The 24,384-nt window shown below is 55.8% G+C and overlaps 1 protein-coding gene across 1 annotated transcript; it reads left to right on the top strand.

Moving 5' to 3' along the window:
- Positions 1 to 385: 385 nt before the first annotated feature.
- Positions 386 to 22,946, top strand: LOC118834845 (CACN subunit beta associated regulatory protein). Its single transcript, XM_036742285.1, has 10 exons — positions 386 to 411; positions 6,185 to 6,257; positions 6,385 to 6,530; positions 6,970 to 7,031; positions 7,287 to 7,449; positions 9,878 to 10,049; positions 10,401 to 10,556; positions 12,190 to 12,394; positions 17,478 to 17,646; positions 21,428 to 22,946. Exons 2-10 carry the CDS (start codon positions 6,210 to 6,212, stop codon positions 22,944 to 22,946), a joined length of 2,640 nt encoding a protein of 879 aa, XP_036598180.1. The 5' UTR covers positions 386 to 411; positions 6,185 to 6,209.
- The last annotated feature ends 1,438 nt before the right edge of the window (positions 22,947 to 24,384 follow it).

Raw genomic sequence — 24,384 nt, forward strand, 5'->3', positions numbered from 1 at the left:
TAGGTACACAGCCTGCCCCGGGCTCCAGGACACCAGGGGCAGGCGTAGGGGCGTGGGGAGGTGGTCTCTCCTCATCTGCTCCCAGATTCCTGATGCTCCGCCCCTCCCGGTGCGCCAGAAAGAAGGAGGGAGCGTGGGGGTGCGCGGGGAGGGCGCGCGCGAGCGCGGGATTCTGGTCACGTGCTGCTCCCTCCGGAGGGCCCCCCCACCTCCTCCCCCTTCCCGTCCCCTCCCCTCGGGTGCGGGGGTGGGTGGGACTGAGACTCAAAGGTTTCATTCATAAATTCTCCGCCTTTTAAATCGCTACCCAGGCGCCGGGCAGCGGAGCGAGCTGAGCCCAGCGGAGCCAAGCAGGGAGTGAGCGCCGCGGCTGCGCCCAGTCCATGGCCCGCGCGCCCCGCGACCGAGGAGGTGAGTGCGCCCGGCCTGCCGGCCCCAGCCCAGCCCGGCCCCGGCCCCGGCCCAGCCCCGGCCCCGGCCCCTGGGAAGGCGTACGTAAGCTCGGCCCAGGGAGCTCGCGAGCAGACGGCCGGGCGGGTCCGGCTGGCCCAGCCCCGCACCCCGGCACTCCGAGGGACGCCGGCTCCCCCAGAGCACCCGGGACTTCGGGATGTCGGGCTCGGGCTGGGGCTGGGGCCCCCACCCCGGGGACGATTCAGGATTGCCGGCCCTCCCTTTCCTGCCCGCTGTCGGGGTGTGCAGAGGGAATCCAGGCTGAGGCCTGAGCGGAGCAGGGGGAAGAGAACCCGAACCCGGGGACCACTCGGCTCTCTTCTCCCTGCTTCCCGTCTGTCTCCGAGGGCTCCGTGTGCGTGTGGGGTTTGTGTATGTGTGTGTGTGTACGCGTGTGTGGCAACCTGAACTCATTTCCTAACCTACATCCACTTCAGCGCATTGACCCACTTGTTTCCAGGAGAGAAACTGGGTGATTTCACCCCAGCTTGGCCTCCTTCCTTAAGCATCAGTGAGAAGGGGGCTCGGAAGCAAGAGACTAAGAAATTCCCAGGGCTGGCCTTCAGGAGCTCTCCATGGTGTAGACAGAACCAACCTTGAGTTGAGTCGGGAGACCTGGGTTTTAGCCCCTGTCCAGTTACTGACAGCTCTGTGACCTTGGAGAAATCTCTTCTTGTGTCTTGGACTCAGTTTCCCCAACTGTACAATGAGGGGTTTGGAATAGGTAATCCCTAGGATCCCTCCTAATTTTGACTTATATTTTAATGTCCCTCCACGTCTAACATTAATTTTAGGAGTAAACTTTCTTAAAGCGGGAGCATTTTCTTTGGGAGTCACTTGGTAGAAATGGGGCAGGGAGGCCCCCAGAACTTGGTGTGATGGGGAGGCACCCGTATCTTGCAGTTCATAGTCTAGGAGGTGGGCCTAGACCTTGCAGATCCCACCCCATCTAGCATTTGCTGTTCCCACGGTAGTGGGGAGGGAGCATGGCACTTCCCAAAGAAGGCCCTCCCAAGGATTCCAAACTGTTTCCAGATGGCATTCTCCCTCCATGCCCCTTCTGGGCACTGGGAAGCCAAAGCTCCTGATGCAGAGTGGCTGGTTGAAACTGGAGGCGCTATGGCTGGTCCTGTCCTGAGGTGAAGGGAAGGTGCTGGACATCTGAGGTGGGCATAGAAAGGCAGGGCTAAGTACTTGCCTTCTGGGCTCCTAAGGGGCAAGGGGTGAGGGAATACACCCAGCATTTTTTTTTCTAGGCCAGGAGATGATATGGGTTGGTCTAGATGGCCATGGAGATCTCTTTCAACTCTGAAATTGTCTGTGATATGATTGGATGAACTCACAAACCCAGCTCTGCCTTTCCTGGGTGGCATATCACAGCCTTGTTGTGAGCTTCTCCTTTGGGTGTAGGGAGATCCTTCTTCAGTGAAAAGGAATAAGGATCAGCCCCAGCAAAGAGGGAGAGGAAACCTGGGCTCATAGAGAGGCAGGTTCATTTTGGGGAGCTCAGAGGACTGTAAGGGGTTGCAGGATTTGGCCTTTTGAGAGCCAGGTTGGGCTGGTAGCAGCAGCAGCAGTTGGAACCCCTGAAACTCTAAATGTTTCATATCTTGGCTTTTTGAGAGGTGGGGGTAGGGCTAGACTTTCATCCCAGAGCTGGACTTTTCAGATGTTGTTAGGGATCTCTTCCAAGTCCCCCAGGATTAGAGGAAGAGGCTTCTAATATATCAGGGCTGGAGACAAAATGTCAGGCTTGTAGAGGAATGGGGTTGTCCCAGGCATTTTAAGACCTGGCCCTGCTTGTCTATCTGTCCCCCAACCCTTAGTGGATGATCCTCTGATCCAGGTTGGCAGTTGTTGTGCCTGAGATTACTGTGGGGTGTGTGTGTGTGTGTGTGTGTGTGTGTGTGTGTGTGTGTGTGTGTACTCACATAAACTCACCCCCTCCCTACCTCTGGATCTCTTCTCATCCCTCTTCAGATACAGGTTTGACCTCCTCTCAGCAGGTACAACTGAGGAGGGTGGAGTTACAGGTTTTACTCCCCTGGTATATCAGTTAGCTTTCCTCAGTTTCCTGGACATCTAAAAATCTTAAAGCACTTATGTTAAATTCATGCCTCTCTCCCAGGGTGCTAGGGGCACATGGAAGGAGGTGAAGGGGTGATGTCATATACTGAAGGCCATTCCCTAAACTAGAGATGAGTAGGAAGGGAAGGACAAGGCCTTAAGAGTTAACTTGTTCTCTTAGAATATCAGAGGAAGGAGGGCCCTCAGAATGTGGAATATCAGAGCTGGGAGGGACCTTAGAACATAGATTGTCAGAGCTGGGAGGGCCCTCAGAACACGTGATATCAGAGCTGGGAGGGACCTTAGATAGTAGGATCTCAAAGCTGGGAGGGCCCCCAGAACATAGATTGTCAGAGCTGGGAGGGCCCTTAGAACCCAGGATGTCAGAGCTGGAAGGGCCCTTAGAACATTGGCTCCCAAAGCTGAGGAGCTTAGAGTGCACCTTGCCAAATTCTCTCATTTTATAGATAAGTAAACTGGGGCTCAGAGAGAAGGGACTTGACCAAGGTCACACAACTAGTTGGTGGCTGAGCCAGGAACCAGCACTTAAAGTTCCTTGAGCTGTCCAGGGCTCCTCTGGACATCACATCAGGACTTTCCTGTGGTCTGATTCTTTTTTGCCTGTCCCTACCCCCACCCCCACCCCCACCCCCACCCCAGGATATGAGGAAGAAGCGGCTCCAGGATACTAGTGGGTGAGACAGTGAGGGCCTTCTTTCCATCTCTGCCCAATCTATAGTAGGATTTTGAGGCACATTTTGACAACCCTTTACAGATACAAATCTCCTTCAGGGGTATTCCTTTGAGTCTTCTAGGCGCCTTCCAGAGTACAGAAAAACCCAGAGGAAGGAACCTCGGTTTGGAAAGGGGAAGTCTCCCTGCCCACAGTTATAGTGGCAGAGTCTTGGGTCCCAGGCCTGAGGAAGGGGGGCAAAAAATCTGCCAGACGTGGATCCTGAAGAAGAAAGACACTGTTTCCATCCCTTAGCCAGGGCTTGCCTGATGACTTTGGGTCCAGAGAAGGGACTTTTTGTACCCCGGTCCCTTTTTTTTAGGGCCTCTCCTTTTGAAGCCCAGGACTGGTCTTACCTGTAGATGGAAATCCAGCTTCTTTTAGGGGGACCTAGGACTATTCCTTAGGCCACTGATCCCTCCAGCCCCATCTTTATAGGAGCAGAGGCTTGAGAGCTAATAGGACCTTGGAGAACACCTGGTTCTGTCTCTCCTTACCCCTCCCCCTGCACCTCCATTTAACAGATGAGGAAACTGAGGTTCAGAGAAGAGCCCAAGATTTTGAAGGGAGCCACTGGTAAAGTCTGAGTACAAATTCAGTGCCTTTTCTCCTCTGCTGGGCTCTGTTACCCGCCCCCATCCTGGAGAGGCTGTGACCAGCCCATCTTCCAACCTAGCCTGCTTCCCCAGATCCCCGGGGCCATCCGCTTTGCCTGGTGCCCGGGTCCCAGGAGGCATCACAACAAACCCCAGCCTCCCTGGCAACCCCCCCTCCTCCGCCCTCCCCCACCCTCAGCAGGAGCAGTCTTGTTCCCCTGGTCCTGTTGCCATGGGAACTGGATTCTTCAGGGCTGGAACAGTGGCTGCATTCTTCTTCCTTTCCCACCCCCGGGGTGGGTGGGTGCTTGAGGCCCCTGACCCTAGGAGTCCCAGTCCTTCCTGTCTCTCCCCACTCCAACCTTTGCAGAGCCCCTTGGACCCCCCATCCTGGGATTCTCGGGGGCACAGGGCATCTCCTGGCTCCCCCCACCCTGCCCCAGGTGGACATCTCTAATAGAAGTACTCCTGGTGGAGGGGGGAGGCCCACCTGGAAGAGGCAGCTGTTTCTGGGGACTTGCCCAGGGCCTCCAGCGCCCCCCCCCCCTTTGTTCACTGAGATAAGCCTACACAAGCCTTGCTCAGCCAGGACTCCCTCTCTGGGGCCCAATGCCAGAGCCTTGAATCCCTGGGGCTCCCTTGTGGAGGGGGTGGGGAGGAGGGCTTTTCCCTTCTTCTTAGTGGGTGTGGTGAGGTGGCAGCTCAGGCCCAGGCACTCATAGCCCTCCCTGGAGTCACCCCAGACTTGCTTTGTGACTTTGGGAAAGTCCCTCCTTCCTCTCTGAGCTTCCTTTCCCTTGTCAAATGAAGTGGGCTACCTGGGGGGCCAGGGCCGGGGAGTGGAGGGGGGACTGGAATTTAAATGATTGAATTAAAATGTTTTTGCTTCTTATTCCTCATGGGCTAAACCTTACCTTTTAGGAGGAAATGGTGGGGGAAAGTGGATTTTTAAAATTAATATTTTTTTTTAATGAAGGGGAAGTAGTTTTTATGAGCAGATAGAAGTTGAAGGGGAGGAGCTCAATTTAATTCAATAAACATTTATTAAGAGCTAAGTGCTGGAATGAAAAAAGCCCTGAATTTAGAGTCAGAGGACCTGGATTCGAAACCTGCCATTGTCATTTGCTACCCAGGTGACTTTGGGCAAGGCCTTTACCCCCACTGGGCCTCAGTTTCCTTGTCCATGGAATGAGGGGGTCAGACTAAATGACCTCTAAGTTCCCACCCTAAGAGATCCCTGCAAACCACTACCTCACCCTGGCCCAGGAATTGGACTTGTCCTCTCCCCCTCTCACCCAACAGGAAAATTCTCTGGGGATCCCCTCTGTGGGGATCCCCTTCTTCAACCCCCATCTGGGAAAGAATGAGGGGCCCCAAGATTGTGTGCCAGATGTGATATTAACTGTGTCACTTTGAGGCATAATGGTGTAGCCCCAGGGATAGGGCATTCGACTTGGAGGCAGCGAGTCCTGGGTTCGAATATGGCCTCAGACATGTGCTAGTTGAGCGACTGTGGGGGAGTCACTTAACCTCTCTGCACCTGTTTCCTCATCTGTAAGATGAGGGGGCTGGATTCAGTGGCCTCTAAGGTCCTTTCTAGCTCTAAACTTAGGGTCTCATCAAGTTCTTTCCATCTCTCTGAGACTCAGTTTTTTCATATCTTGAAAATGGAATCCTGGCTCTAAGCCTTGCTTTGTGACCTCGGGCAAGTTGCTTCATTTTAATGAGTCTCATTTTCTCCATCTGTGAGATGGGTCTTTTTTTTTTTTCCTCACCACACCCCTGGGAACCTGGAAGCGTGGTAGTCATGAGGGCCCTTCATTATGGTTATTATCTGGTTGTGCAGGGAGGAGCCCAGGTCTGGTTTCCGAGATATTGTCTCTTCAGGTTGCCCCCTCCCCACATGGACCACACATGCACCCACCCTGTGACAGCTCAGTGGGGCCCCGACATCTCATTTCCCTCCCCCCACCCAAGAACCTGCAGCCAGGGGAGGGAGAGGGGCAGGGGAAAGAGCCTGGCTGGGAGCTGCTGCTTCCTCAGCCAAAGCTGGAAGGGGAGGGAGTTGCAATCAAGGGGGCATGGAAGATCAGCTCTGGGGCCTGGACTTACCCTTGTGGCCGCCTCTCCATTCTCCTTTGAGATGGTTCTTATCCCATTCAGGGCTGTGGGAATGAGCATAGAGCCTCCTGGGAGCTGGAGGGAAGAGGCTGGGGTGTGGGGGCGGGGGGAGTCAGGGGGAGTCAGCTCCCAGGGAGGGGACTGTGACTGAGCGCCCGCCCCCTCTCTCTCTCCCTCCCTCCACTGTGGCCCTCATCCCCGCCTTCCCTTCCAGGAGTTCTCTCCAGCCGGGCTAGACCATGAGCGATGACTTAAGTCCATGGGACAACATCACTGCCAGTCCCACGGTGAGTGAGCGAGTGGCGGAGGGGAGGAGGATCCTGGCGCCGAGCTGCCTTCCCCAGGAGCATGGAGGGAGACACCCCCCCCTCCCGGGCCTTGCTGATGCCCTCCCTGCTTCTTATCTGCCTGCAGACAGTGTCCGGATCGGTCAGCCCCCAGGATGGCTCTGGGTTGCTGCTTGTCTTGCTTTCTGTCTTCATTGGGGGGACGCTGGTGGTGTTGTCAGGAGCCCTGATCCTCTGCCGGCGCTGCTGGGATGCCCACCGCAGGTACTCCAGGTAGGAGGGCCCTGCGGGGGTCCTGGGGCCTCCCCCAGAGATGGGCCATAGTGGTTCAGGCTGGACCAACGTCCTCATGCCTTCGTGGTCCTGTTAGATAAATGGGCTCCCTTCCTCCTGCCCTCAGTTTCCTCACCTGTAAAACTGGGGATGATATGACTTACTTCCCCTGCAGGACAGTCACGGGGGAAGCCCTTTGTCCACCTGAGAGGGGCATGCTGGGTCTTCCTCCTGCTGTGGTCATTTCTCCTTTCCAGCTCAGCCAGTTGTCTCCTTTGCCTTCCCCCATCCTGGGAAGGGGTTGGGGGGCAGGGAAGCAGCTCTGCAGAAGCCGGAGGGTGGGGGAGGGTGCTAATGGAGCCCAGTGGCCGTCATTAGGGCTTTCAGCATCTGCTCCTGTCTCCCCCTTTGCTGCTCAATGTCTCATCCCCGACTCCAGAGCCAGCGATGACCCAGAGAAGACAACCACCACCTACCTGGATGACTCCCAGCCTGCTCAAGGTAAGAGCTGCCTTTCCAGGCTTACCCAGGGGCCGCCCCCCAGCCCCCTTGCTTCCCCCAGCCCACGTGTCCCCGGCAGGCAGGCGTCTGTGTGTGCAGCCTCCTGAGAGTCCTCTCTCCGAGGTTACCATGGCGATGATTTGGGGTGGTCAGGCCTAGTGCAGGGGAGGAATGAAAGAGAAGGGATGTTTTCAGCATGATGAGGGTCAGGGGTCTTCCCTGGAGCTCCTGCCTGATCATGTCCTGTCCCTGCAGACATCACCATCAAAGTGGATGACCCAGAATGCCTGTCATCCTCCAGTTATCGCGATGTGGACACCGAGCGCTTCCTGGCCACCAGCTCCACTGGCCGCAGGGTCTCCTTCAATGAGGCAGCCCTGTTTGAGCAGAGCAGGAAGGCCCAAGAGAAAGGGCGGAGGTAATGGTCAGGACAGCTTCCATTTACTCAGGGCCCTGTGGGGGGAAACGGGTATGGTCCCCACTTTACAGATGACGAAACTGAGTCTCTGAGAGTGAGTGGCTGGCTCCCAGTTGGCCGCAGAGCAGACATTCTGACTGCAAGTCTGTGCCCATCTCCCGGGCACAGGGGGGTCAGACTACATGCCCCCTCCTCCCTTCATGCCACAGGGGGCTGATGGGGACCGAAGAGGGAGAAGGGAACGGAGGAAATGAGATAGTTGATAAATATGGGATTTGGAGTCAAGAGAACCAGACTCTGTTGCTTAGGACCTACCTGTGTGTCTTGGGATAGGCTCACCCCATCTCTGGGACCATTTGCTTCTTAAAAAGAGGGGGCTGGTCTAAAGGAGACCAAAAATCTCTTCTCATTGTAACTCTCATGTACTTGGGGTGGACGGCCTCCATCCTGTTGCCCCTCTCTCACCACCAAGACCATGGCCTGGTCATTTATCTATTTCGAAGATCCCAGGAGAACTTCTTTATATTTTTAGCTATGGATGGAACCCCAGATCTTGGGGCAATGATAACTTCCACTGGACCGTGGGGAGAGGGAGGTCAGCTTCTGGAAGAGGGTGGGCCGTGCATGGCCGAGAGTCCTAGAATCTAGTTCTGGTATTCCTTCCTGCTAGTTGACTTCAAGGTTTTAGCCAAACTTAACTATCACAGCAGTGAATAGAGCGCCAGGTCTGGAGTCAGGAAGGCTCATCTTCCTGGTTCAAATCCAGCCTCAGCTACTTACGAGCAGTGTGACCTTGGGTGAGTCACTTAACCCTGTTTGCTTCAGTTTCCTGATCTGTAAAATGGGCTGGGGAAGAAAAAGGGAAACCACTCCAGTATCTTTGCCAAGAGAACCCCCAAAATGGGGTCACAGAAAGTCGGACATGACTGAAAAATGGCTAAACAACCACAGGGAGTCTAGGGAGTCTTGTCCCTGTCATGTTACCTATGAGGCAGCTGAGGCCCTGAGAGGAGACTCCACAAAGTCACACGGGTTATCAACGGAAGAGCCGAAATTCGAACACAAGCCCTCTCACTTTAAACCCATTGGTAGATCTTGCTGCACGGCCTCTTGCTTCTCTGCAACTCAGTTTTGTCATCTGTCAAACAGGGCCAATAACCCTGCTGTACTTTCAGACTCATAGAGTGTCAGAGCTACAAGGGCCCTTAGAGCCTCTCGAGCACTCCTTTCATTTTACTTTTTTACATGCTCTGTTGTGTGTGTTTTTTTAAATAGTACTATCATTTCCCACCCACTGAGAACCTCCCTTATAACAAATATAGTTAGGCAAAACAGATCAACACATTGGTCATGTGTGAAAACACATGCCCCATTCTGCACCTGTAGTCCACCGCTTTTCTATCAAGAAGAAGGAGGCATACTTCCCTGCTGCGATGTCGTGATGTAGGATGTCAGTGCCTGGATTGGAGTGCTTAAATCCTTCCGTGTTATTTTTTCTTTACAGCATGGGTTCTTAACCTGGGGTCCTCAACCTTTTTTTTTTTTAATATATTTTGAGAGTTGTATTTTATATTATGCATTTAAAGGCCCTATTCTGACAAAGGATCCATAGGCTTCACCAGACTGACTGCCCAAGAGGCTTAGGATCTGGAGATGAAGAACCCCTGGTTTGAGAGTATTGTGGACATTGTATAAATAGCATTCCTGGTTCTGTTTACTTTGCAATGTATCAGTTCATACAAATCTTCCCATGCTTCTCTGAATTCTTCATATTCATTGCTTCTTACTGCAAAATAATATTTTCTTTTATTCATATACCACAGTTGTTTTTTTCCCCAGCTATTCCCTAGTCAGTGGGGAATGTTTCCTTCCAGTTTTTTATTACTACAAAAAGTGTTTCTATAAATATTTTTGTATAAATAGGAAGCTTTACCCCTGTCTTTGACCTCCATGGTAGTAGTATTCCTGGTAGTATCAGTGGGTCAGAAGGGGTGTGTGTGTGTGTGTGTGTGTGTGTGTGTGTACCCATACATACACACGAAGTTTGAGGACTTTTATTTTTAGTATAAATGCAAATGTTTTCCAGAATGGTTGGATCAATTCACTGCTCCAGCAAAAGGCAGGACGTTGAATCCCCCTGCCTTTCCACAGCCCCTCCAAAATACACCATTGTTGGCCCTAGTTGTCTTTGCCAGTTTGATGGGTACAACCTGAAACGTCAGTTGTTTTAATTTTCTTTTCTTATGATTTGTGATTTGGAGCATTCCTTAATGTGGATATCGATAGCTTGGAATCTTCTTTTGTAAACCACCTGGGGAAGTCACTCATGCCCTTAGTCAGTGGCAGAGTCCCTGGCTAGGTCTGTTGGGGGGGTCAAACTGAGGCCCATCGTGGGCATGCAGGCCACAGGCTCCTATGCCCCTTACAGGTACACCTTGACAGAGGGTGACTTTCACCACCTCAAGAATGCCCGTCTCACCCACCTCCACCTGCCCCCACTGAAGATTGTCACCATCCACGAGTGTGACTCGAGCGAGAACAGTGTCGCCATGACTCCCCGCCTGGTCTCTGGCTCCAAGACCAGTCTCTCTATCTTCCAGGTGAGCTCTCTGCTACACAGTCTCCCCTGGACAGGGTTTCCCCATCTCTGCAGGGCTTCCCTTGGCTGCTTTGGGCCCATGGGCACAAAGCCTGGGCACTGGGGAGGAGGGTAAGGGTGGGGAACTTATCAGGAAATCAACATGGGATAGAAAGAAGATAAAGTCCCTCAAAACAGGGCCAGGAGGTTCAGTTTGCCAGAACTCAGAGAGAGAGAGAGAGAGAGAGAGAGAGGCAGGAGAGTAAGTGCCCATTCCCTCCATCACATCCACCCCACCTCTCCTTTGCCCTTTGACCTTGTCACTCCCCCCTCCCCACCCCACCCCCACCCCCATCCCGGCTCTGTCCTGCAGCCCCGGGTCAGCGCCCCGGCCCCGAAGGCCCTCACCGGCCACTCCATGTGCCCCAGCTCCGCCCTGCCAGGGGACCCCTACAACTCCACCGTGGACACAGCCAGCTTCGTGGAGGCCAGCCCGTCCTCGTCCACCGACTCTGGGGAGGGCACCTCGGTAAGCGGCCCGGAAGGCCCCAGGCTGGAAGAACAGAGGCCCAACCCTGCAATGACTTCAGAACCGGCAAGGGGGAGGGAAAGTGTTAAAAAAAAATCTCATCCCTTTCCATTGCCCTCCCTTTCCCTCCTGATAAAGATAACTAATCTAAGGATAATTAATGTAATTCTCTTCCTAGAGTGGAAAGCAGCCTGGGAAGTAGGACACCTGGGCTTAAATCTCACTGGCTTTCTGTGTGATCTTGGGAAAGTCTCTTTTCTTCTCTGTGCCTCAGTTTCTCTATCTGCACCTACAGGATCCTGACCCCTCAACCTGGCTTAGATTTAGCTGAGAAATGACCCTTTAGCATCAGTGTGGTATAGCAGAAATAGAGATGAACCTGGCATCCAGGAGAGACCTAAGTTTGAATCTTGACTCTAGCTCTGTGACTGATTTGAGGGCCACAGATCTTTGATCACCCCTCTTGTGGTCAGTTTCTCTATCTGTTAACTGGAGACAGCACCTGTTATCTCTACCACCTGGGATTGTTGTGGAGAAAATATGGTAGCCTGTGGTGGTGGTTATCACCTGTGCCCCTCCCTCCACACCTGAACCTGGACAGGCGTCGGTGGTGGTGGGGGCATAGAGAGAGAAGCCAGAGTATTGGAAAGATGGGGAAGATTTCTCCCTTTTAGCCATTAGTTAGTTAGTCAGGAATCGGCCTAGGGACCGGACTTGAGATTTCAAGGTTGAGAGCCCAGGTTTGGCCATCACTTCACCCAACCACACTACCCAGAGATTTCCATGAGGCCAGATCTGCTTTAAAAAATAATAATAAAAATCAGGCCATTAGGATTAATCATGAAATCAGCCGGGGGAATTTAGGGCTTGGAGAGAGGGGGATGAGGCAGGTATAGTTATCTTCATTTAGCAGAAGCCTAAACTGAGGCCCAAGGTAGGGAGGTAAACGCACTCGAGATCACACAGAGCCTGGACCAGAAGCAAGGTGTCTGGATGCCTCATTCAGGGATTTTACCAGTTCTCTGGAGTTGTTTTTTTTTTTTAATATCACCGTTCCCCTTCATCTCCACCCCCAGTAGATCTAATGTAGGCTTAGGGTCAGACAGGGACCTAGAGGTGTCACCTTTTCCTTGAGCTGAGGGGAATTAGGGAGAGAATGTGTTAGGAACAAGAGGGTAAGAACATATGTGGTCCCTAGGTTATTGCCTTTCCATCGAGATCTCTACCCCAGTGCCTTCTGCCCCAGCCCCAATGCACCTGTGTAGCGTGTGTGCGTGTGTATGCACGTGTGTGTGCAAGTGCGTGCGTGCGTGCGTGTGTGTGTGCCTTTCCAGGTATCTGTGCAGGTGTGTGCCTGGGTGTCCAGACAGTGAGGTGTGTATTTATCTCTCCAGGCTTGTGTGTATAGGGGAAGAGCTGCATGAATGCCTGTCCAGGCATCCAGGCCTCCACCTGCATGTCCAGGTGTGAGGTGTGTTCATGCTGATGCCCATCCGGGTGTATGGTGTGCGCAGCTGGGGGAGAAAAGTCGGGGGAAATGGAGTTCAGATGGACTGGGTTACTTGGGGCACTGGCAACCTGTCCCTCCGCTCTGCTTTCCCTGACCTCTGCCTGCCTCTCCAACCTCTCACAGCTCGATGCCGGTGCCAGGAGCTCCGTGGCAGGTGCGGTGGGGGGCAGGACGGGGGAGGCCGGGCCAGCTGCAGGCTCGGGCACCGTCCTGCAGTTCTTCACTCGACTCCGGCGACATGCCAGCCTCGAGGGGGCCAGTCCCTACTTCAAGATGAAGAAGTGGAAACTTGAGGCCAGTCACCGAGCTTCCAGTTTGGACACCAGGGGTAAGTGGCAGGAAACCCCTCTATCCCTACCAAGACCTTATTTTGCTTGGATTGATAAGTGGGTCCTAGGTTTGGTACCATGCCCACCTGAGTTCTCCGATACTTGGGCTCTGGCTTACAGGGGTCAGACCCCAAAACAACAGCTTCAGGGGAAAAAGAGCATCGGTGAATTAAGAGGGCATCCCATCTCTGTTGCTAGCTTGTTGGGTAACCCTGTGCAAGTAATTTAATCTTTCTGGGATTGTTTCTTCATTTATGCAATGGAAAGACTAATGCCCCGTCTACTGGGCTACTGTGAAAACCCAGTGTAATGATGTAGATGATAAAGCTTTTAAGAAGTCTCAGGAAGCTTTGAGGTTTGGCAGTGGAGGACAGGCCATGAGCAGGAATGCTGGGGCTCAGACAGTTCTCCCTCTTTTTCTGCTGCTGAGTTACTGGGGAAGATGCTTTCCTTCTCTGTGCAGGGGCTGGGAGACATTTGCCCAAAGGGTCTGCATGCAGTAGGCACACAATCGACACTTGTTCAACTGAACTGGAGCATCTCAGAAACAGGCCTGTCAGGGTTGGTTGGAGCTCTGCCTCAGCAGCCTGTCTGAATCCCTCCAGTGACCTGTTCTTGGTCAGAGGGCACTGGCCTGGCTCTGAATTCCAGACAATTCTGATGCCTTGTGTAGGAAGCGTAAATACAGACAGAGCTCGTTCCTCTGTGGGGTGGGAAGTCCTAATGGCGTCCAGAGACCACTTCCTAGAATGCAGATCCCTGACTGGTTACTAAGGGATAACAACACTTCAATATTTGCAAAGTATTTCTATCTCCTGTGGACAGTTTCATTATCCCAATTTTACAGATGGGGAAACTGAGGCAGAAGTTAAATGACTTGGATGGCCCGGTGGAAAGTGTCCTGTGAGAGCTGGACTAGATTCCTGCCTCCTATACTTACTAATTTGTGATTTGCCAGTCCCTTAATCTTTTTGAGCCTTGGTTTCCCCATCTGTAAAATGAAGCTGATATCCATTGTACCCATCTTCTATGGTAGTTGTGAGGGTCAGATGAGATAACGTGTGTAAAGTTAAGTGCTTCGTGAATATATTAGGTCCCTAGATGAATTTCTGCTGCTACTACCATTATTACTAGGAAGGGTCTGGAGGCTAGAGGTTGGCCTTGGAGGGGTCCTTGAGGAAGAACAGAATCCGGGGCACTGTGGACCGTGAGCAGAGGTGGCTGACGTTTCTAGGTTCTGGTTCATTCCAGCCTTGGTCAGCTGACCCACATTACATGGCCCTCTGGAGTTGTTGGTAATTATATTTCCAATTGTGCTTCAAGGTTTAAGGCGCTGTGGGGCATTTTCCTCCCAGCAGCCCCATAAGGTGGATTGTACAGATGTAGTTTTTCCCATTTTATGTATAAGGAAACCGAGACCTGGAGAGGTTATGTGACTTGCTCAGAAGCCACGCAGCTAGTGTCAGGGCCTGCATTCAGACAGAATCCAAACTGAGCACACCTGGAACAAAGAGGGGAAGGGCCTGGCCCTGCGTGGTACCACGGGGGTGGGCTGAGGACTGGCCGGGTGGGGAAGGGAGCAGAACTGGCCCGATGCTTTGGTGCTTCCTGCAGTAAAAACCACCGTCTCTTCCCTTTGTTGGCTGGCCACCTCTCGTACGTCAATCCCTGGTATCTGGGAGCAGCTCAGGGACCACTCGTGAGCCATTCTGAGGAGCACGTGGACACCGTTAGGAGAGGCCCAACACTGGGGGGGAACTGAACTGGACTGGTGGCAGTCTCACCTCTGTTCCCGACTCACCCTGCTCCGTTTCAAGTTCCCCAAATGTAAAATGGACTCCACATTCCGGCCCTGTCCAGGTGTCTATATGTGTGGGGGTGTGCATGCTCAGGTGGGTGACCACTCTCTGGCTTTCTAACTCGCTGTGGGACTGTGGTTGAGTCAGTTCCCTTCTCTTGGCCTCAGTTTCCTAAAGGGTGGTTTCAGTACACCAACCAGTTGAATGTATATTAGAAGTGACCTCGGCCCCTCAGCCCCCCTGGCCCAGGGAAGACCTCAGCCTGTCATCCTCAGTGAGGCCCAATGATGTGCCGGATTTAGGGGTGAGAGAGTGTAATACTGTCTTGTAGTGGTTTATCTTCAAGGATAAGAACGAGGGAATGTTTGCAAAGTGCCTTTGTGCGCCTTAAAGCAGCCCTGCCCCATCCACCAGGAGCTAGGAGAGACTCTAACAGAGCCCAGCACACACAGAGGGGCTTCTCTTCTGACAAGGCTCCATAGTCCAAGAAAGCAAAAAGCTGCCTTCTACAGGTTAAAAAGACAAGCCTCATTCATGTCCTGGGCCCAACTCCTCGACCTCCTGTGGAGAGCCAGAGGTCAGCTGTTCTCTGGCCTCCACACCAACCAACAGGGTGACTCTGGGCAAGTTTCTTCATTCCTCTGGGCCTCAGTTTGATTTGCAAGGGAGGTAGCTGGACCATGAAGGCCTCCCCCCCCATCCCCAACTGTGACACTGGGGGTTCTAACAGCCTTCCCATTCCTGACATTGTCTGAGGGCCCTCGAGGGGCTGACATTCTGTGCTGTAAGCACCCCAACCCCATCCCCAGCTCGAACATTTTCTGTTCCTAGGCACCCTCCCTCTTAGCCCTGACATTCTGCGCTCTAAAGCCCCTCAGCTCTGACCTTCTATGTTCTAAGGTCCCTCCTAGCTCTGACATTCTGTGTTCTAAGCACCCCCCCACCCCTGCCCCAGCTCTGACATTCTGTGCACTAAGGGACACCCCCTCAGCTCTGACATTCTATTCAAAGCCACCTGATTATTTATTCCTAAGGAGTCTGACTTATTCTAGTAGGCTGGAATACCCTGGCCAGTCTCACCTTCTCCAGATTCTCTGCAACCTTCCCTCCCCATCTCTGGCCCAAATCAGGAAAACATCAGAGTGATTTTTTTTAAGGTCACCAATGGCTGGGATTATTTAATTAAATGGAACTCTTAAAGCCATAATGGTAGCTGAAACTCTGCTGAACTTTTCTTCAATGAGCCGGGCAGGGGGGAGGTCCTGAGTGGTGTCTGGTTTGATGTGGTGCTGGGCCTCTGGATCCTCAGCCTTGGGTGATGCTGCTGAAGATAGTGGCCTTGAAAACAAAGCTGTTCTGGACCAACTGTCAAAACAAAGAGGGGAGGGAGAAGGCCAGGGTGGCTGGTGAGCTGCAGCAGGGTTTAATTTCCGGGGGATTTAGGCTTGAAAATGCAGAAGCAATATAAGGGCAGAGAACAGGAGAGGGCGGGGAGGGATGTGGGGAGAGGGAGGGGTGGGGGGGGGGAGAGAGAGAGAGGGGGGGGGGAGAGAGAGAGAGAGAGAGTGTGTGTGTGTGTGTGTGTGTGTGTCTGTGCGCTTGTGCTCAAACACCCTAACAGACAATCTAAGTGTCAGGCTCCTGGGGCCCGAAGTGCTAAGGTGTCACTGTTCTGTACTGGTGCCTGTGGCCCCATAGCTGATGACTTCATTCCATCCCGTGTCATCGAAGGATGAGAAAGAGGAGCTAGGGCCAGGGAAACTGCCCATTGCACAGGGATAGTCGGGAGGGTCCTCACTGCTCCTGTTTTTTGGGAGGGGCTTAATCCCCTCCTCCCCTGCCCTCCCGTCCTCAGGGGCTAGCCTGTCTCGGTTCAGAGCAGAGAGGGGGAGGGGCCGGAGCGAGAGCGCACTCCAGAGCTCACATAAGCACTCGTTTGATTCCTGGAAGCGATTAGAGCCAAATATAGTTGTATAAACTGCACAGAACCTGTTTGCCTGGTAATTGCACCTTCCTCCCCCCTCCTTTCTGGCCCCACAGCGAGAGAACCAGTTTGCATTAGTGCTGGGCCCAGCCCTCCCCCTCTTGCTATCCTGGCCATCTGTATCCCTCTTGGCATCATCCCAGACATCCCAAGTTCTCTGGCTTTACCGGAGACACTGACGGTGGCGGGGGGGGGGGGGGGGGGGGGGGGGGGGCAGAGGTTTCTCCGGCTCTCTCCATCCCCATTGTCTCCCCTTGGCCTTTCTCTCAAGTCTCTTCCCTTTTCCCTCCGGGCACATGCTTTAGGGGGAAGTCTGGACCTTTGACTCTATTGGTCTGGGGAACTCCCAGGGGAAAACAGTCTCTACTAATGCAGATCTGTAATTTCTCTGCAAGTCACTGCTGGGCTGCCTGAGAGGTCAGGCCAGTATGTGTCAGAGGCCGGATCTGAAACCCCCACACCCTCCTCTGAAGCTGGGACAGCTGGCTCATGCTGTCTCCTTCCAGGACCTGGGTTCAAAACCTATCTCTGCCAATTGCTACCTCGGACAGACCACTTCTCTGGGCCCGTTTTCCTTTCCAAAAGAGGAGGTTGTGGGAGATAGCCTCTTTGGTATCTCCCAGCTCTATGGCTGGGATCCTCAGATCCTCTTGTTCTGACCTCCTGCCTGGGATGCCCCATCTCCTCTCCAAGTCCGCCCCTACTGCCCGAAGTGGCTCGTTCCCTCTCGGCTCCTCCGATCTCTTCAGCCAGCCACTTCGCTTGTGCTGCCGTCTCAGTTATTTCATGGCTTCTCAAGCGCACGGGTCTTTCCAGCTAGAGTGTAAGGTCTTGGAAGGCAGGTGCTGACCTGACACCCCAACTCTGTCTCTCTATGGATTTAGAGCCAGAAGGAGGCTGTGTAGTCCAACACCCTCCTTTTGCAAATGAGGAAACTGAGGGTTTAGAAAATGCTTTTAGTCACACAGATCCCCATTACGAGGAGGGTGGCATCGCACAGGCAGAGCTGGACGAAGCCCTTTCTGTGAAACAAGCAGGGAGATGATTCAGTATTATTTTTCATATGAGGAAACTGAGGCCGAGAGAGGTGAGATATTTGCCTGGGGTCCCACAGCTAGTCAACATCGGGTGGGGACTCAGAGCTGGGCCTCCCGCCCCGGAGTGCCCTCGTCCTGGCCGCTGGCTGGGCTATCTCTCCTAAGCCAGGCTGCTGCCTCTCAGCCACTTTGTCTTTCTGCCCGGATGGAAGCCCACCTGGGGCAGGGCATTTACACTGCCGTGCCCCCTTTCTATCTGCAGGCTCTCCCAAGCGCCATCAGTTTCAGCGGCAGAGGGCGGCCAGTGAGAGCATGGAGCAGGAGGACCGAGACCCCCACCAGACTGATATCATTCAGTACATCGCCCACACGGACGACGTGGCATTCCAACCTCTGGCTGGCCCCGCCAGCCCTCCACCCACTCTCGGCAGGTATTCTTCAGTAGATAAGAGGTGATGGTTGGTGGATGTGGGGGGACCCCTATGAAACCCCTGGCTTCCACATGGAGGAAAGGAGGGGTGTTCCCCACATCACTGACACATGGGCTGTTTCTCAGTAACTGACTCAGGGACCGTTGGGCCAGAGAAGATGGACTATAGAATGGTCCAGTGGAAGGGTCAGGGTTCATGGCTTGGTTCTGCCACTAAGTGGCTAATTAGGTAACCCTTCCCTTCCCTGCGTTTGCCTCCCTGTCTGCAAAATAAGCATGTTGGGCTAGCCCAAGGGCTCTTAACCTTCAGTCTGTGTTTTTGAAAATATACTGATAACTGTACTTCGACATTATTTTCTTTTGTAACCCTGTGTATTTTATTTTATGCATTTAAAAACCTTATTTTGCGAAAAGGTCCATCCGTAGGCTTCCCCAAACTTACCAAAGGGGTTCAGGACCCCAAAATGGTAAAGAACTCCTAAACTAGATATCAAGAGGTCCCTTCCCATCCAGATCCTCTGTGACTGGTCTGGGCCAGTGTGGATGTGGGGCAGGCATTGTCCTCCCCTGAGCTTGGGGGACATCCTATTCATTATCTCCCAACTTCCAGGGTGGGGGTCAGTGGAGCAGCCCCCCCAAAGCAACACTTATGGGGACTCTGCCCCAGCTTCCCTCCCACCACCATCTCAGCCTCCTTGGTTCTGTCCCACCGCTGTGCTAAGCTGGCTGTGCTTTGGGGCAAGAAGCAAGAAGGAAGAGAAGCCTTGCCTGGATCACCTGGGACGCTGGGAATCTCATGGCTCTATTACCTACTCACTCTTTTCCGTGGTCCTTCCTGTCCCCTTCCCCTTTTAAAGGGGTGGCTGCCCCCTAGCAGGATCCTAGTAGGAGCCTGCCGGGAATTTCAGAATGTCAGGGCTGGGAGTGAGAGGCCATTTAATCTGGCCTCTAAAATTGGCAGTGCCAGGCTGTCTCTGCTGATAGCTTTGTGGCCCTTTAACTAGGCTGTTCTTCACACCAAAGGCACAGTGACTGGGTCCTTGGATGGGCATGTAGGATCTAGCTGGAAGGGCCCTTGGACACCATTCAGTTCAACTCATTCGAATTACAGATGAGGAAGGAGGTGAGGGAGGGACCTGACTCATTGTCCTTCTACCCCATCCGGCCCCACCTTCCTCCTGGGGGTAACCCCATCCTCCCACCATGTTCCTCCCCCTTGTATCTGGTCGGTGCTAACCCTTGCCTGGCATTTCTCTCTCCGCCACATTCCCCACCTGGGATGCCACCCTCCTCTCCAGCCACCATCTTGGGGCACTTCTCTTTCTCCCAGCCCATGGCAATGGCCTCCTCACTGGGCTCCTTTCTTCAAGTTTCTTTCCACTTAAATTCATCTTTCACAAAATTGGGAAAGTAATTTTCTCAAGGAGCCAATATGGCCCCCAGTGGCTCCCAGGGTCAGCCCTTCACCACCACACCCCGTCTTTCCAGCCTGGTCATTCCTTCCCTCCTTCCTGCACTCTGTGAAGCCAGAATGGACAAACTGCTTCCCATGTGGCCCTCTATTTCCCACCTCTATGCTTTTGTCCTGGCTGTATCCCATGCCTGGAATGCACTCCCTCTTTCCCTCGAAATCTCTCAATTTCTTCAAAATTCAGCTCATGCAGCACCTTCCCTTCCTCCATTCCCTCCCCCTGCCTAAAGTACCTTGTATTAATTCTGTAGACAAGTGCATGGGTTGTCTCCCCCAGACTGAGGGTAAGCTCCTTGAGCACTGGGAGTATTTCACTCTGGTCTTCCTATCGGTGCTTGGCACACAGTAGGTGCCTAATAACTGCTTACTAAGTGCACTCCCAGAGTGAGCTGCTGAGACGGGAGATGGGCTGAGAGGCATCACTAAGGAGACCTCTGGCACTAGGTGGCTCTGGGCACCCTCCACCCGGTCGGCCTCACCTCCCAGCCTGTCCTGTGCCATTCACTCAGGCCCTAGGACATCGCTCAGTGAAGGAGGTGTAGGCAGAGCTGGAGAAAGGGAGCAGGACCAAGAATATAGAATGAGCACAAGGAAGCTGCGGAGCTGGCTGCGCTTCTGGGTGCCTGGGGGCCCTTCCTGGGTGGCTGGATGTGAAGGAGAAGCCTGGCTTTAGGGCTGGCCCTTAGCAAGACAGTGGAGAACCCTGGACAGACTGGAGCTAGAAGGATCCCCAAGACTTCCTGGCCCAGCGGGTGTCTGTGAACTTGGAACTCTTAGAATGCTGCTAACTGTATTTCAATATAACTGGTTTCCTTTGTAATCCTATGAGTTTTATTTTAGGCATTAAAGCTAGTATTTTGAGGAGGGCTTCATAGGCTTTGCCAGCTTGCCCAGGGTGGCCAAGTCACACAAAGAAGGCTCCCTAAAGCCCTGTTCTTGCTTGCTGGTAAAAGAGAACAGCAGAGAAAGGCATATGCCAGAGGTGGATGTGGGGGACCTGGGCTGAAGTCCCCTAGGGGGTCTTGGTTTCCCCATCTGTAGAATGACAGGCGCTGGGGGAGATGAACTCTACGTTCCTTCCAGCCCCAGACCTTGGTTTTGCTTTGTTTTTTTTTTTAAACCACTCTTGTCTCCTGCTACATTTAAGAAAGCAGAGGCCATGCAGGGGAAGAGACTAGCCCAGGGTCACTTGGCAGATGAAGCTGGCCTCTGATGTGCCACTTCAGCCCTCTCCTCTCTGCTTCTGCTGCTTCCTGTCCTTCCAGGAGAGCAATCAGAAATGGGGCCCTGCCTTTTAAAAAGACCACAGGAGGATTTTTTTTCCCTCAAAAAAGGACTGTGATGGTGGAATTTCAGGGAGCAGTAGGGGAGGTGGGCTTTGCTTTCTTGTTGTTTGATGCAACAACCAGGTGGTGTGGGTGTTGGACTCGGGAGTCAGGAAGACCTGAGTTCAAATGCAGCCTCAGACACTAGCCAGCTGGGTGGATAAGCAAGCTCCACCTCACTCTACCTCAGTCTGTTGGCCAGTAAACAAGGCATAGTGATAGTGCCTAGCTCCCAGGGTTGTTCAGGGGGAATCCATGAGATACAAATGTGAAGTGTTTTGCAAACCTTAAAAGTGCTATATGATTACTAGCTAGCTTGTTTGTGTGTGTGTATGAGAGAGAGAGAGGGGGGGAGGGGAAGTGGGGGGGGGGGAGAAAAGTCCAAGGAAGCTTCAGTTCTGTGGGGACAGCTTAGGGTAAAGAGAACGATGGATCTGGAGTCAGACTGGGCCGCTCCATACTGATGTGGCCTTGGGCCACTCACTTAAACTCGGGCCTCGGCCTCTCCACCTGTAAGATGAAGGGGGTGGCCTAGACGTCTCTAAGGTCTCGGTTAATCGAGGGTTCCTTGGGGGGGCCGGCCTGGAAGCCGTGGGGGGGAGGGGGCGATGCTCGCTCTCCCTCCCTCCCACGCTTGCCTCTGTGTAAAAGGGGTCTCTCCCAGCACCGGGATTGCTGAGGCTCCTTCCCGGCCTTAGTGGATGACTGCACAGCCCCGTTTCTCTGTAAGAGCGAGGGCGGGCACAGGGCAATCTCTAAGGTTCCCTGGGCCCAGTAAAGGCAGTTTCCGTAGTCCTTTAGAGCGCTTCCCACACGGTGGGTCCGTAGATGGACCGGGGCCCATCTGCAGATGTTTGCCCACCGTCCTACGTGGAAGGCGCGGTAAGTGGAGCGAGTGGCCAGGTAAGGCGCTTCCGAGGGGGCGGGGCGGAGCGAGAGGACCCTACCTGGCTAGCGGCCGTCTAACAGCCTGGGCTATATTGCAGGCTAGAGCCGCCGGAGGTGTCGGGGACAGCAGCGGCAGCAGCAGCGGTGGGTGCCGCCGGCGGGGTCCCCGAGTCCCCCCAGGAGAGAAGCAGCAGCAGCAGCAGCAGTAACGGGGTTGAGCAGCAGCAGCAGCAGCACCAGCAGCAGCAGCAGGCCATGTATCGGGACATCTGGAGCCTGCGGGCCTCTCTGGAGCTGTGCGCCGCGGCGTCGGACCAGAGCAGCGGCAACGACCAGGACTCGGTCCGGAGCGGGGACAGCGCGGGCTCGGCTGGGGCCGGCCCCGGGGGGCCCCTCGTGCAGTCTCACGAGCTGGGCGACGCGGAAGCGGAGCGGGAGGCGCAGGAAGAGGCGCAGGCGGATCGGGCCGGGCCCGGGACCGGCTCCGGCTCCGGCTCCGGCTCCGGCTCCGGCTCCGGCCCCGGCCCCGGGGAAGGGGGCGAAGCGGGGCCCCGCAAACTGCTGCAAATGGACAGCGGCTACGCGTCCATAGAGGGCCCCGGGCGCGCCGGCGACGAGGCCGCCCCAGCCACGGCGTCCGAGAAGCGCTTCTGCTTCACGAGCGCCGGGCGCACGGGCACCGTGTTCGACAGCTTCGAGGCCGCGCTGGCGGCGGCCGAGGCCGAGCCGGAGCCGGAGGCGGAGGCGGAGGCGGAGGCGGAGGCCGAGCCGGAGCCCGAGGAGGAGCCGCGGGGCGCGCACGGGCGGCTGCTGCTGCGGGCCTGGCCCCCGCACGGGCAGCTGCTCCTCCCGGCCCCCGCCGTCGGCCTCGCGACCCCCGCCGGCCCCTCCGCCGCCGTCGCCGCCGCCGCCGTCGGCCCCGTCCCCGGCCTGGCTCCCGTTCCCGGCCTGGCTCCCGGCCCCGGCTTGGCCCCCGTCCCGCTGCCCCGGCGCGACTACAGCATCGACGAGAAGACCGACGCGCTCTTCCACGAGTTCGTGCGCCATGACCCGCAGTTCGACGAGGGCCCGCGGCCTCGCCACCGCTCCCGGGCTCACGCGCGCAAGCAGTGGCAGAGGACGCGGCAGCACAGCGACCCCGGCGCCCGAGCCGCGCCCCCGCACGCCCCGCCGCCTGGGCCCCCGTCCCCGCTGCAGCCGCCGCCGCCGCCGTCCGCGCCCCACGTGGCCGGCGCGCCCGAGCGTCCGCGCGCCCCCTTGCGGCGCGGAGACAGCGGCCCCCCGGACGCCCGCGGCTTTCACGGCCCGCTGCCCCGCATCGTGAGCTCGGGCGACGAGGACGCTGCAGACGAGCCGGTCCCGGGCCCCGGCCCGGCCCCGGGCCGCGCGCGTTCGCGCTCCCCGCCCGCGCCGATCCAGGCCATCGCCGAGGAGGAGCCCGACGCCCCGGGAGGCCCCGAGATGCTGCTGGCGGACAAGGTGGCCGCGGGGCTCGAGGACCGCCTCTTCCCGGGCTGGCGGCGGAGGCCCGGGGACGGCGCCGAGCCCCCTGCCCACGGCCCCGCCCCGGTGGTGGCGGCGGCCGCGCCCACGTCCCCGGACCCCAGCCCGGTGTAGGGAGTGCGAGGACGGACCAGGGGCGTCCGCCCCCTCGGGGCCGCGCCTGCCGGGGCACAGGATCCCAGCGGCCTGGGAGCCCCCCCCGCGGTGGCCGCGGTGCCGGCCGCAAAGGGGGAAGGCGCAGGCTGGCCGGCAGGCGAAGCGGGACGGGCACGGGGCCCGCGGAGGCCGGCGCTCAGGGCGCGGCCCGGCCCAGAGGCCCGGAGGAATTGGACCGACCCGGCCCCGGGCGAGCTAGCCGAGGCCAAACGTTTACCTCACGGCGTGTTCCCGGTGTAGCCGCCCCGTCCACTCCCCCGCCCGCTCCATTCGCTTTATTATTTTTTGGGACAAGCAATAACATCCCTCCCCCGACCGTCCTGTGGCCCCCCCTTGGTGCAGCGGGGTTCGGGGCAGCCCCCCGCCCCCTGTCGCTGCTCTACTGCTGCTGGGACCGACCCCAGACTCACCAACCCCAGCCCAGAACCTGCCCCCTGGGGCCCCACCGTGGGGCCTGGTCCTGGAGCTGCTTGTTGCTGCTAACCCCTCCCCCTCCCCCAAGCGCCCCCACTCAATTCTGAAGCCCCCTCCCTGAGCCGACTCCCCAGCCAGGCCTAGGGCTCCCCCCCCACTGGCCCCTCTTCAAGCAGAACGTTCCATCCCCCTACCCCCTTCCACGCAGACCACCCCGCCCCCAGCCGCGGTGCCAATTCTGCCCCCTTTGCCAAAACGCCATGTTAGAACGCCAGAGCTGGAAGGGGCTTCGGAGACCCCGAGTGTGGCCCCGCCACCCCCTCGCAGTACTTTGGAGCAAACACAGCTAGCCAGGGGCAGAGCCAGGACCCGCGGTCCAAAAGACCCCGTGGCCTGGTGTGGATAGAGGTGGAAACCTCCCTCTGCCCTGGCTAAGGGGCCCCCTGGCCTTTCGCTAGAGGATCACTGCCTGGGACCTGGGTCCTAGCCCCGCGAGAAGAAACTAAGGGGGCTCCAGCTCCGCCTGCCCCATCCTGTCCTGAGAGATGTGCGGCCCCGTTGAGAACCACTGCTTCCTTCTCCTTCACTAGCCCCCTCCCAAAAGTCCAAGGAAAAAGGTCCTCCCGTGGGACGGATATGCTGCTGCTGCTCTTTGCTCACCAAATTGGTCGGAGGGGTCTGCCCTCGTAGCCCATCCTTAGGGGCTTCGGGTGGGGGCGGGGTCACTGCCTGACCGCCAGTGCCAATCCTGGGTCCCAGTGGCCTGTTGGAGGGTCTCTTAAACCTCGACCTCCCGCCCCCAATCGAATGAACGCAGTTTTTGTCGTCGTCGCTGTGTTAAATTATTTATTATTGCGCCCTAATCACCCTCTCTCCCTTCTCTGGTCTGGCCGGCCAGGGTTGTGTTTTTCATGGAAAGAAAACCGAAAACCAAACCGTAAACCTGTTATCTGTAAGACTCCTGCTTTGGGGGGCCAGGAGG

The sequence above is a fragment of the Trichosurus vulpecula genome, chromosome 1, assembly GCF_011100635.1.
Source record: "Trichosurus vulpecula isolate mTriVul1 chromosome 1, mTriVul1.pri, whole genome shotgun sequence".
Classification (NCBI taxonomy): Eukaryota; Metazoa; Chordata; class Mammalia; order Diprotodontia; family Phalangeridae; genus Trichosurus; species Trichosurus vulpecula.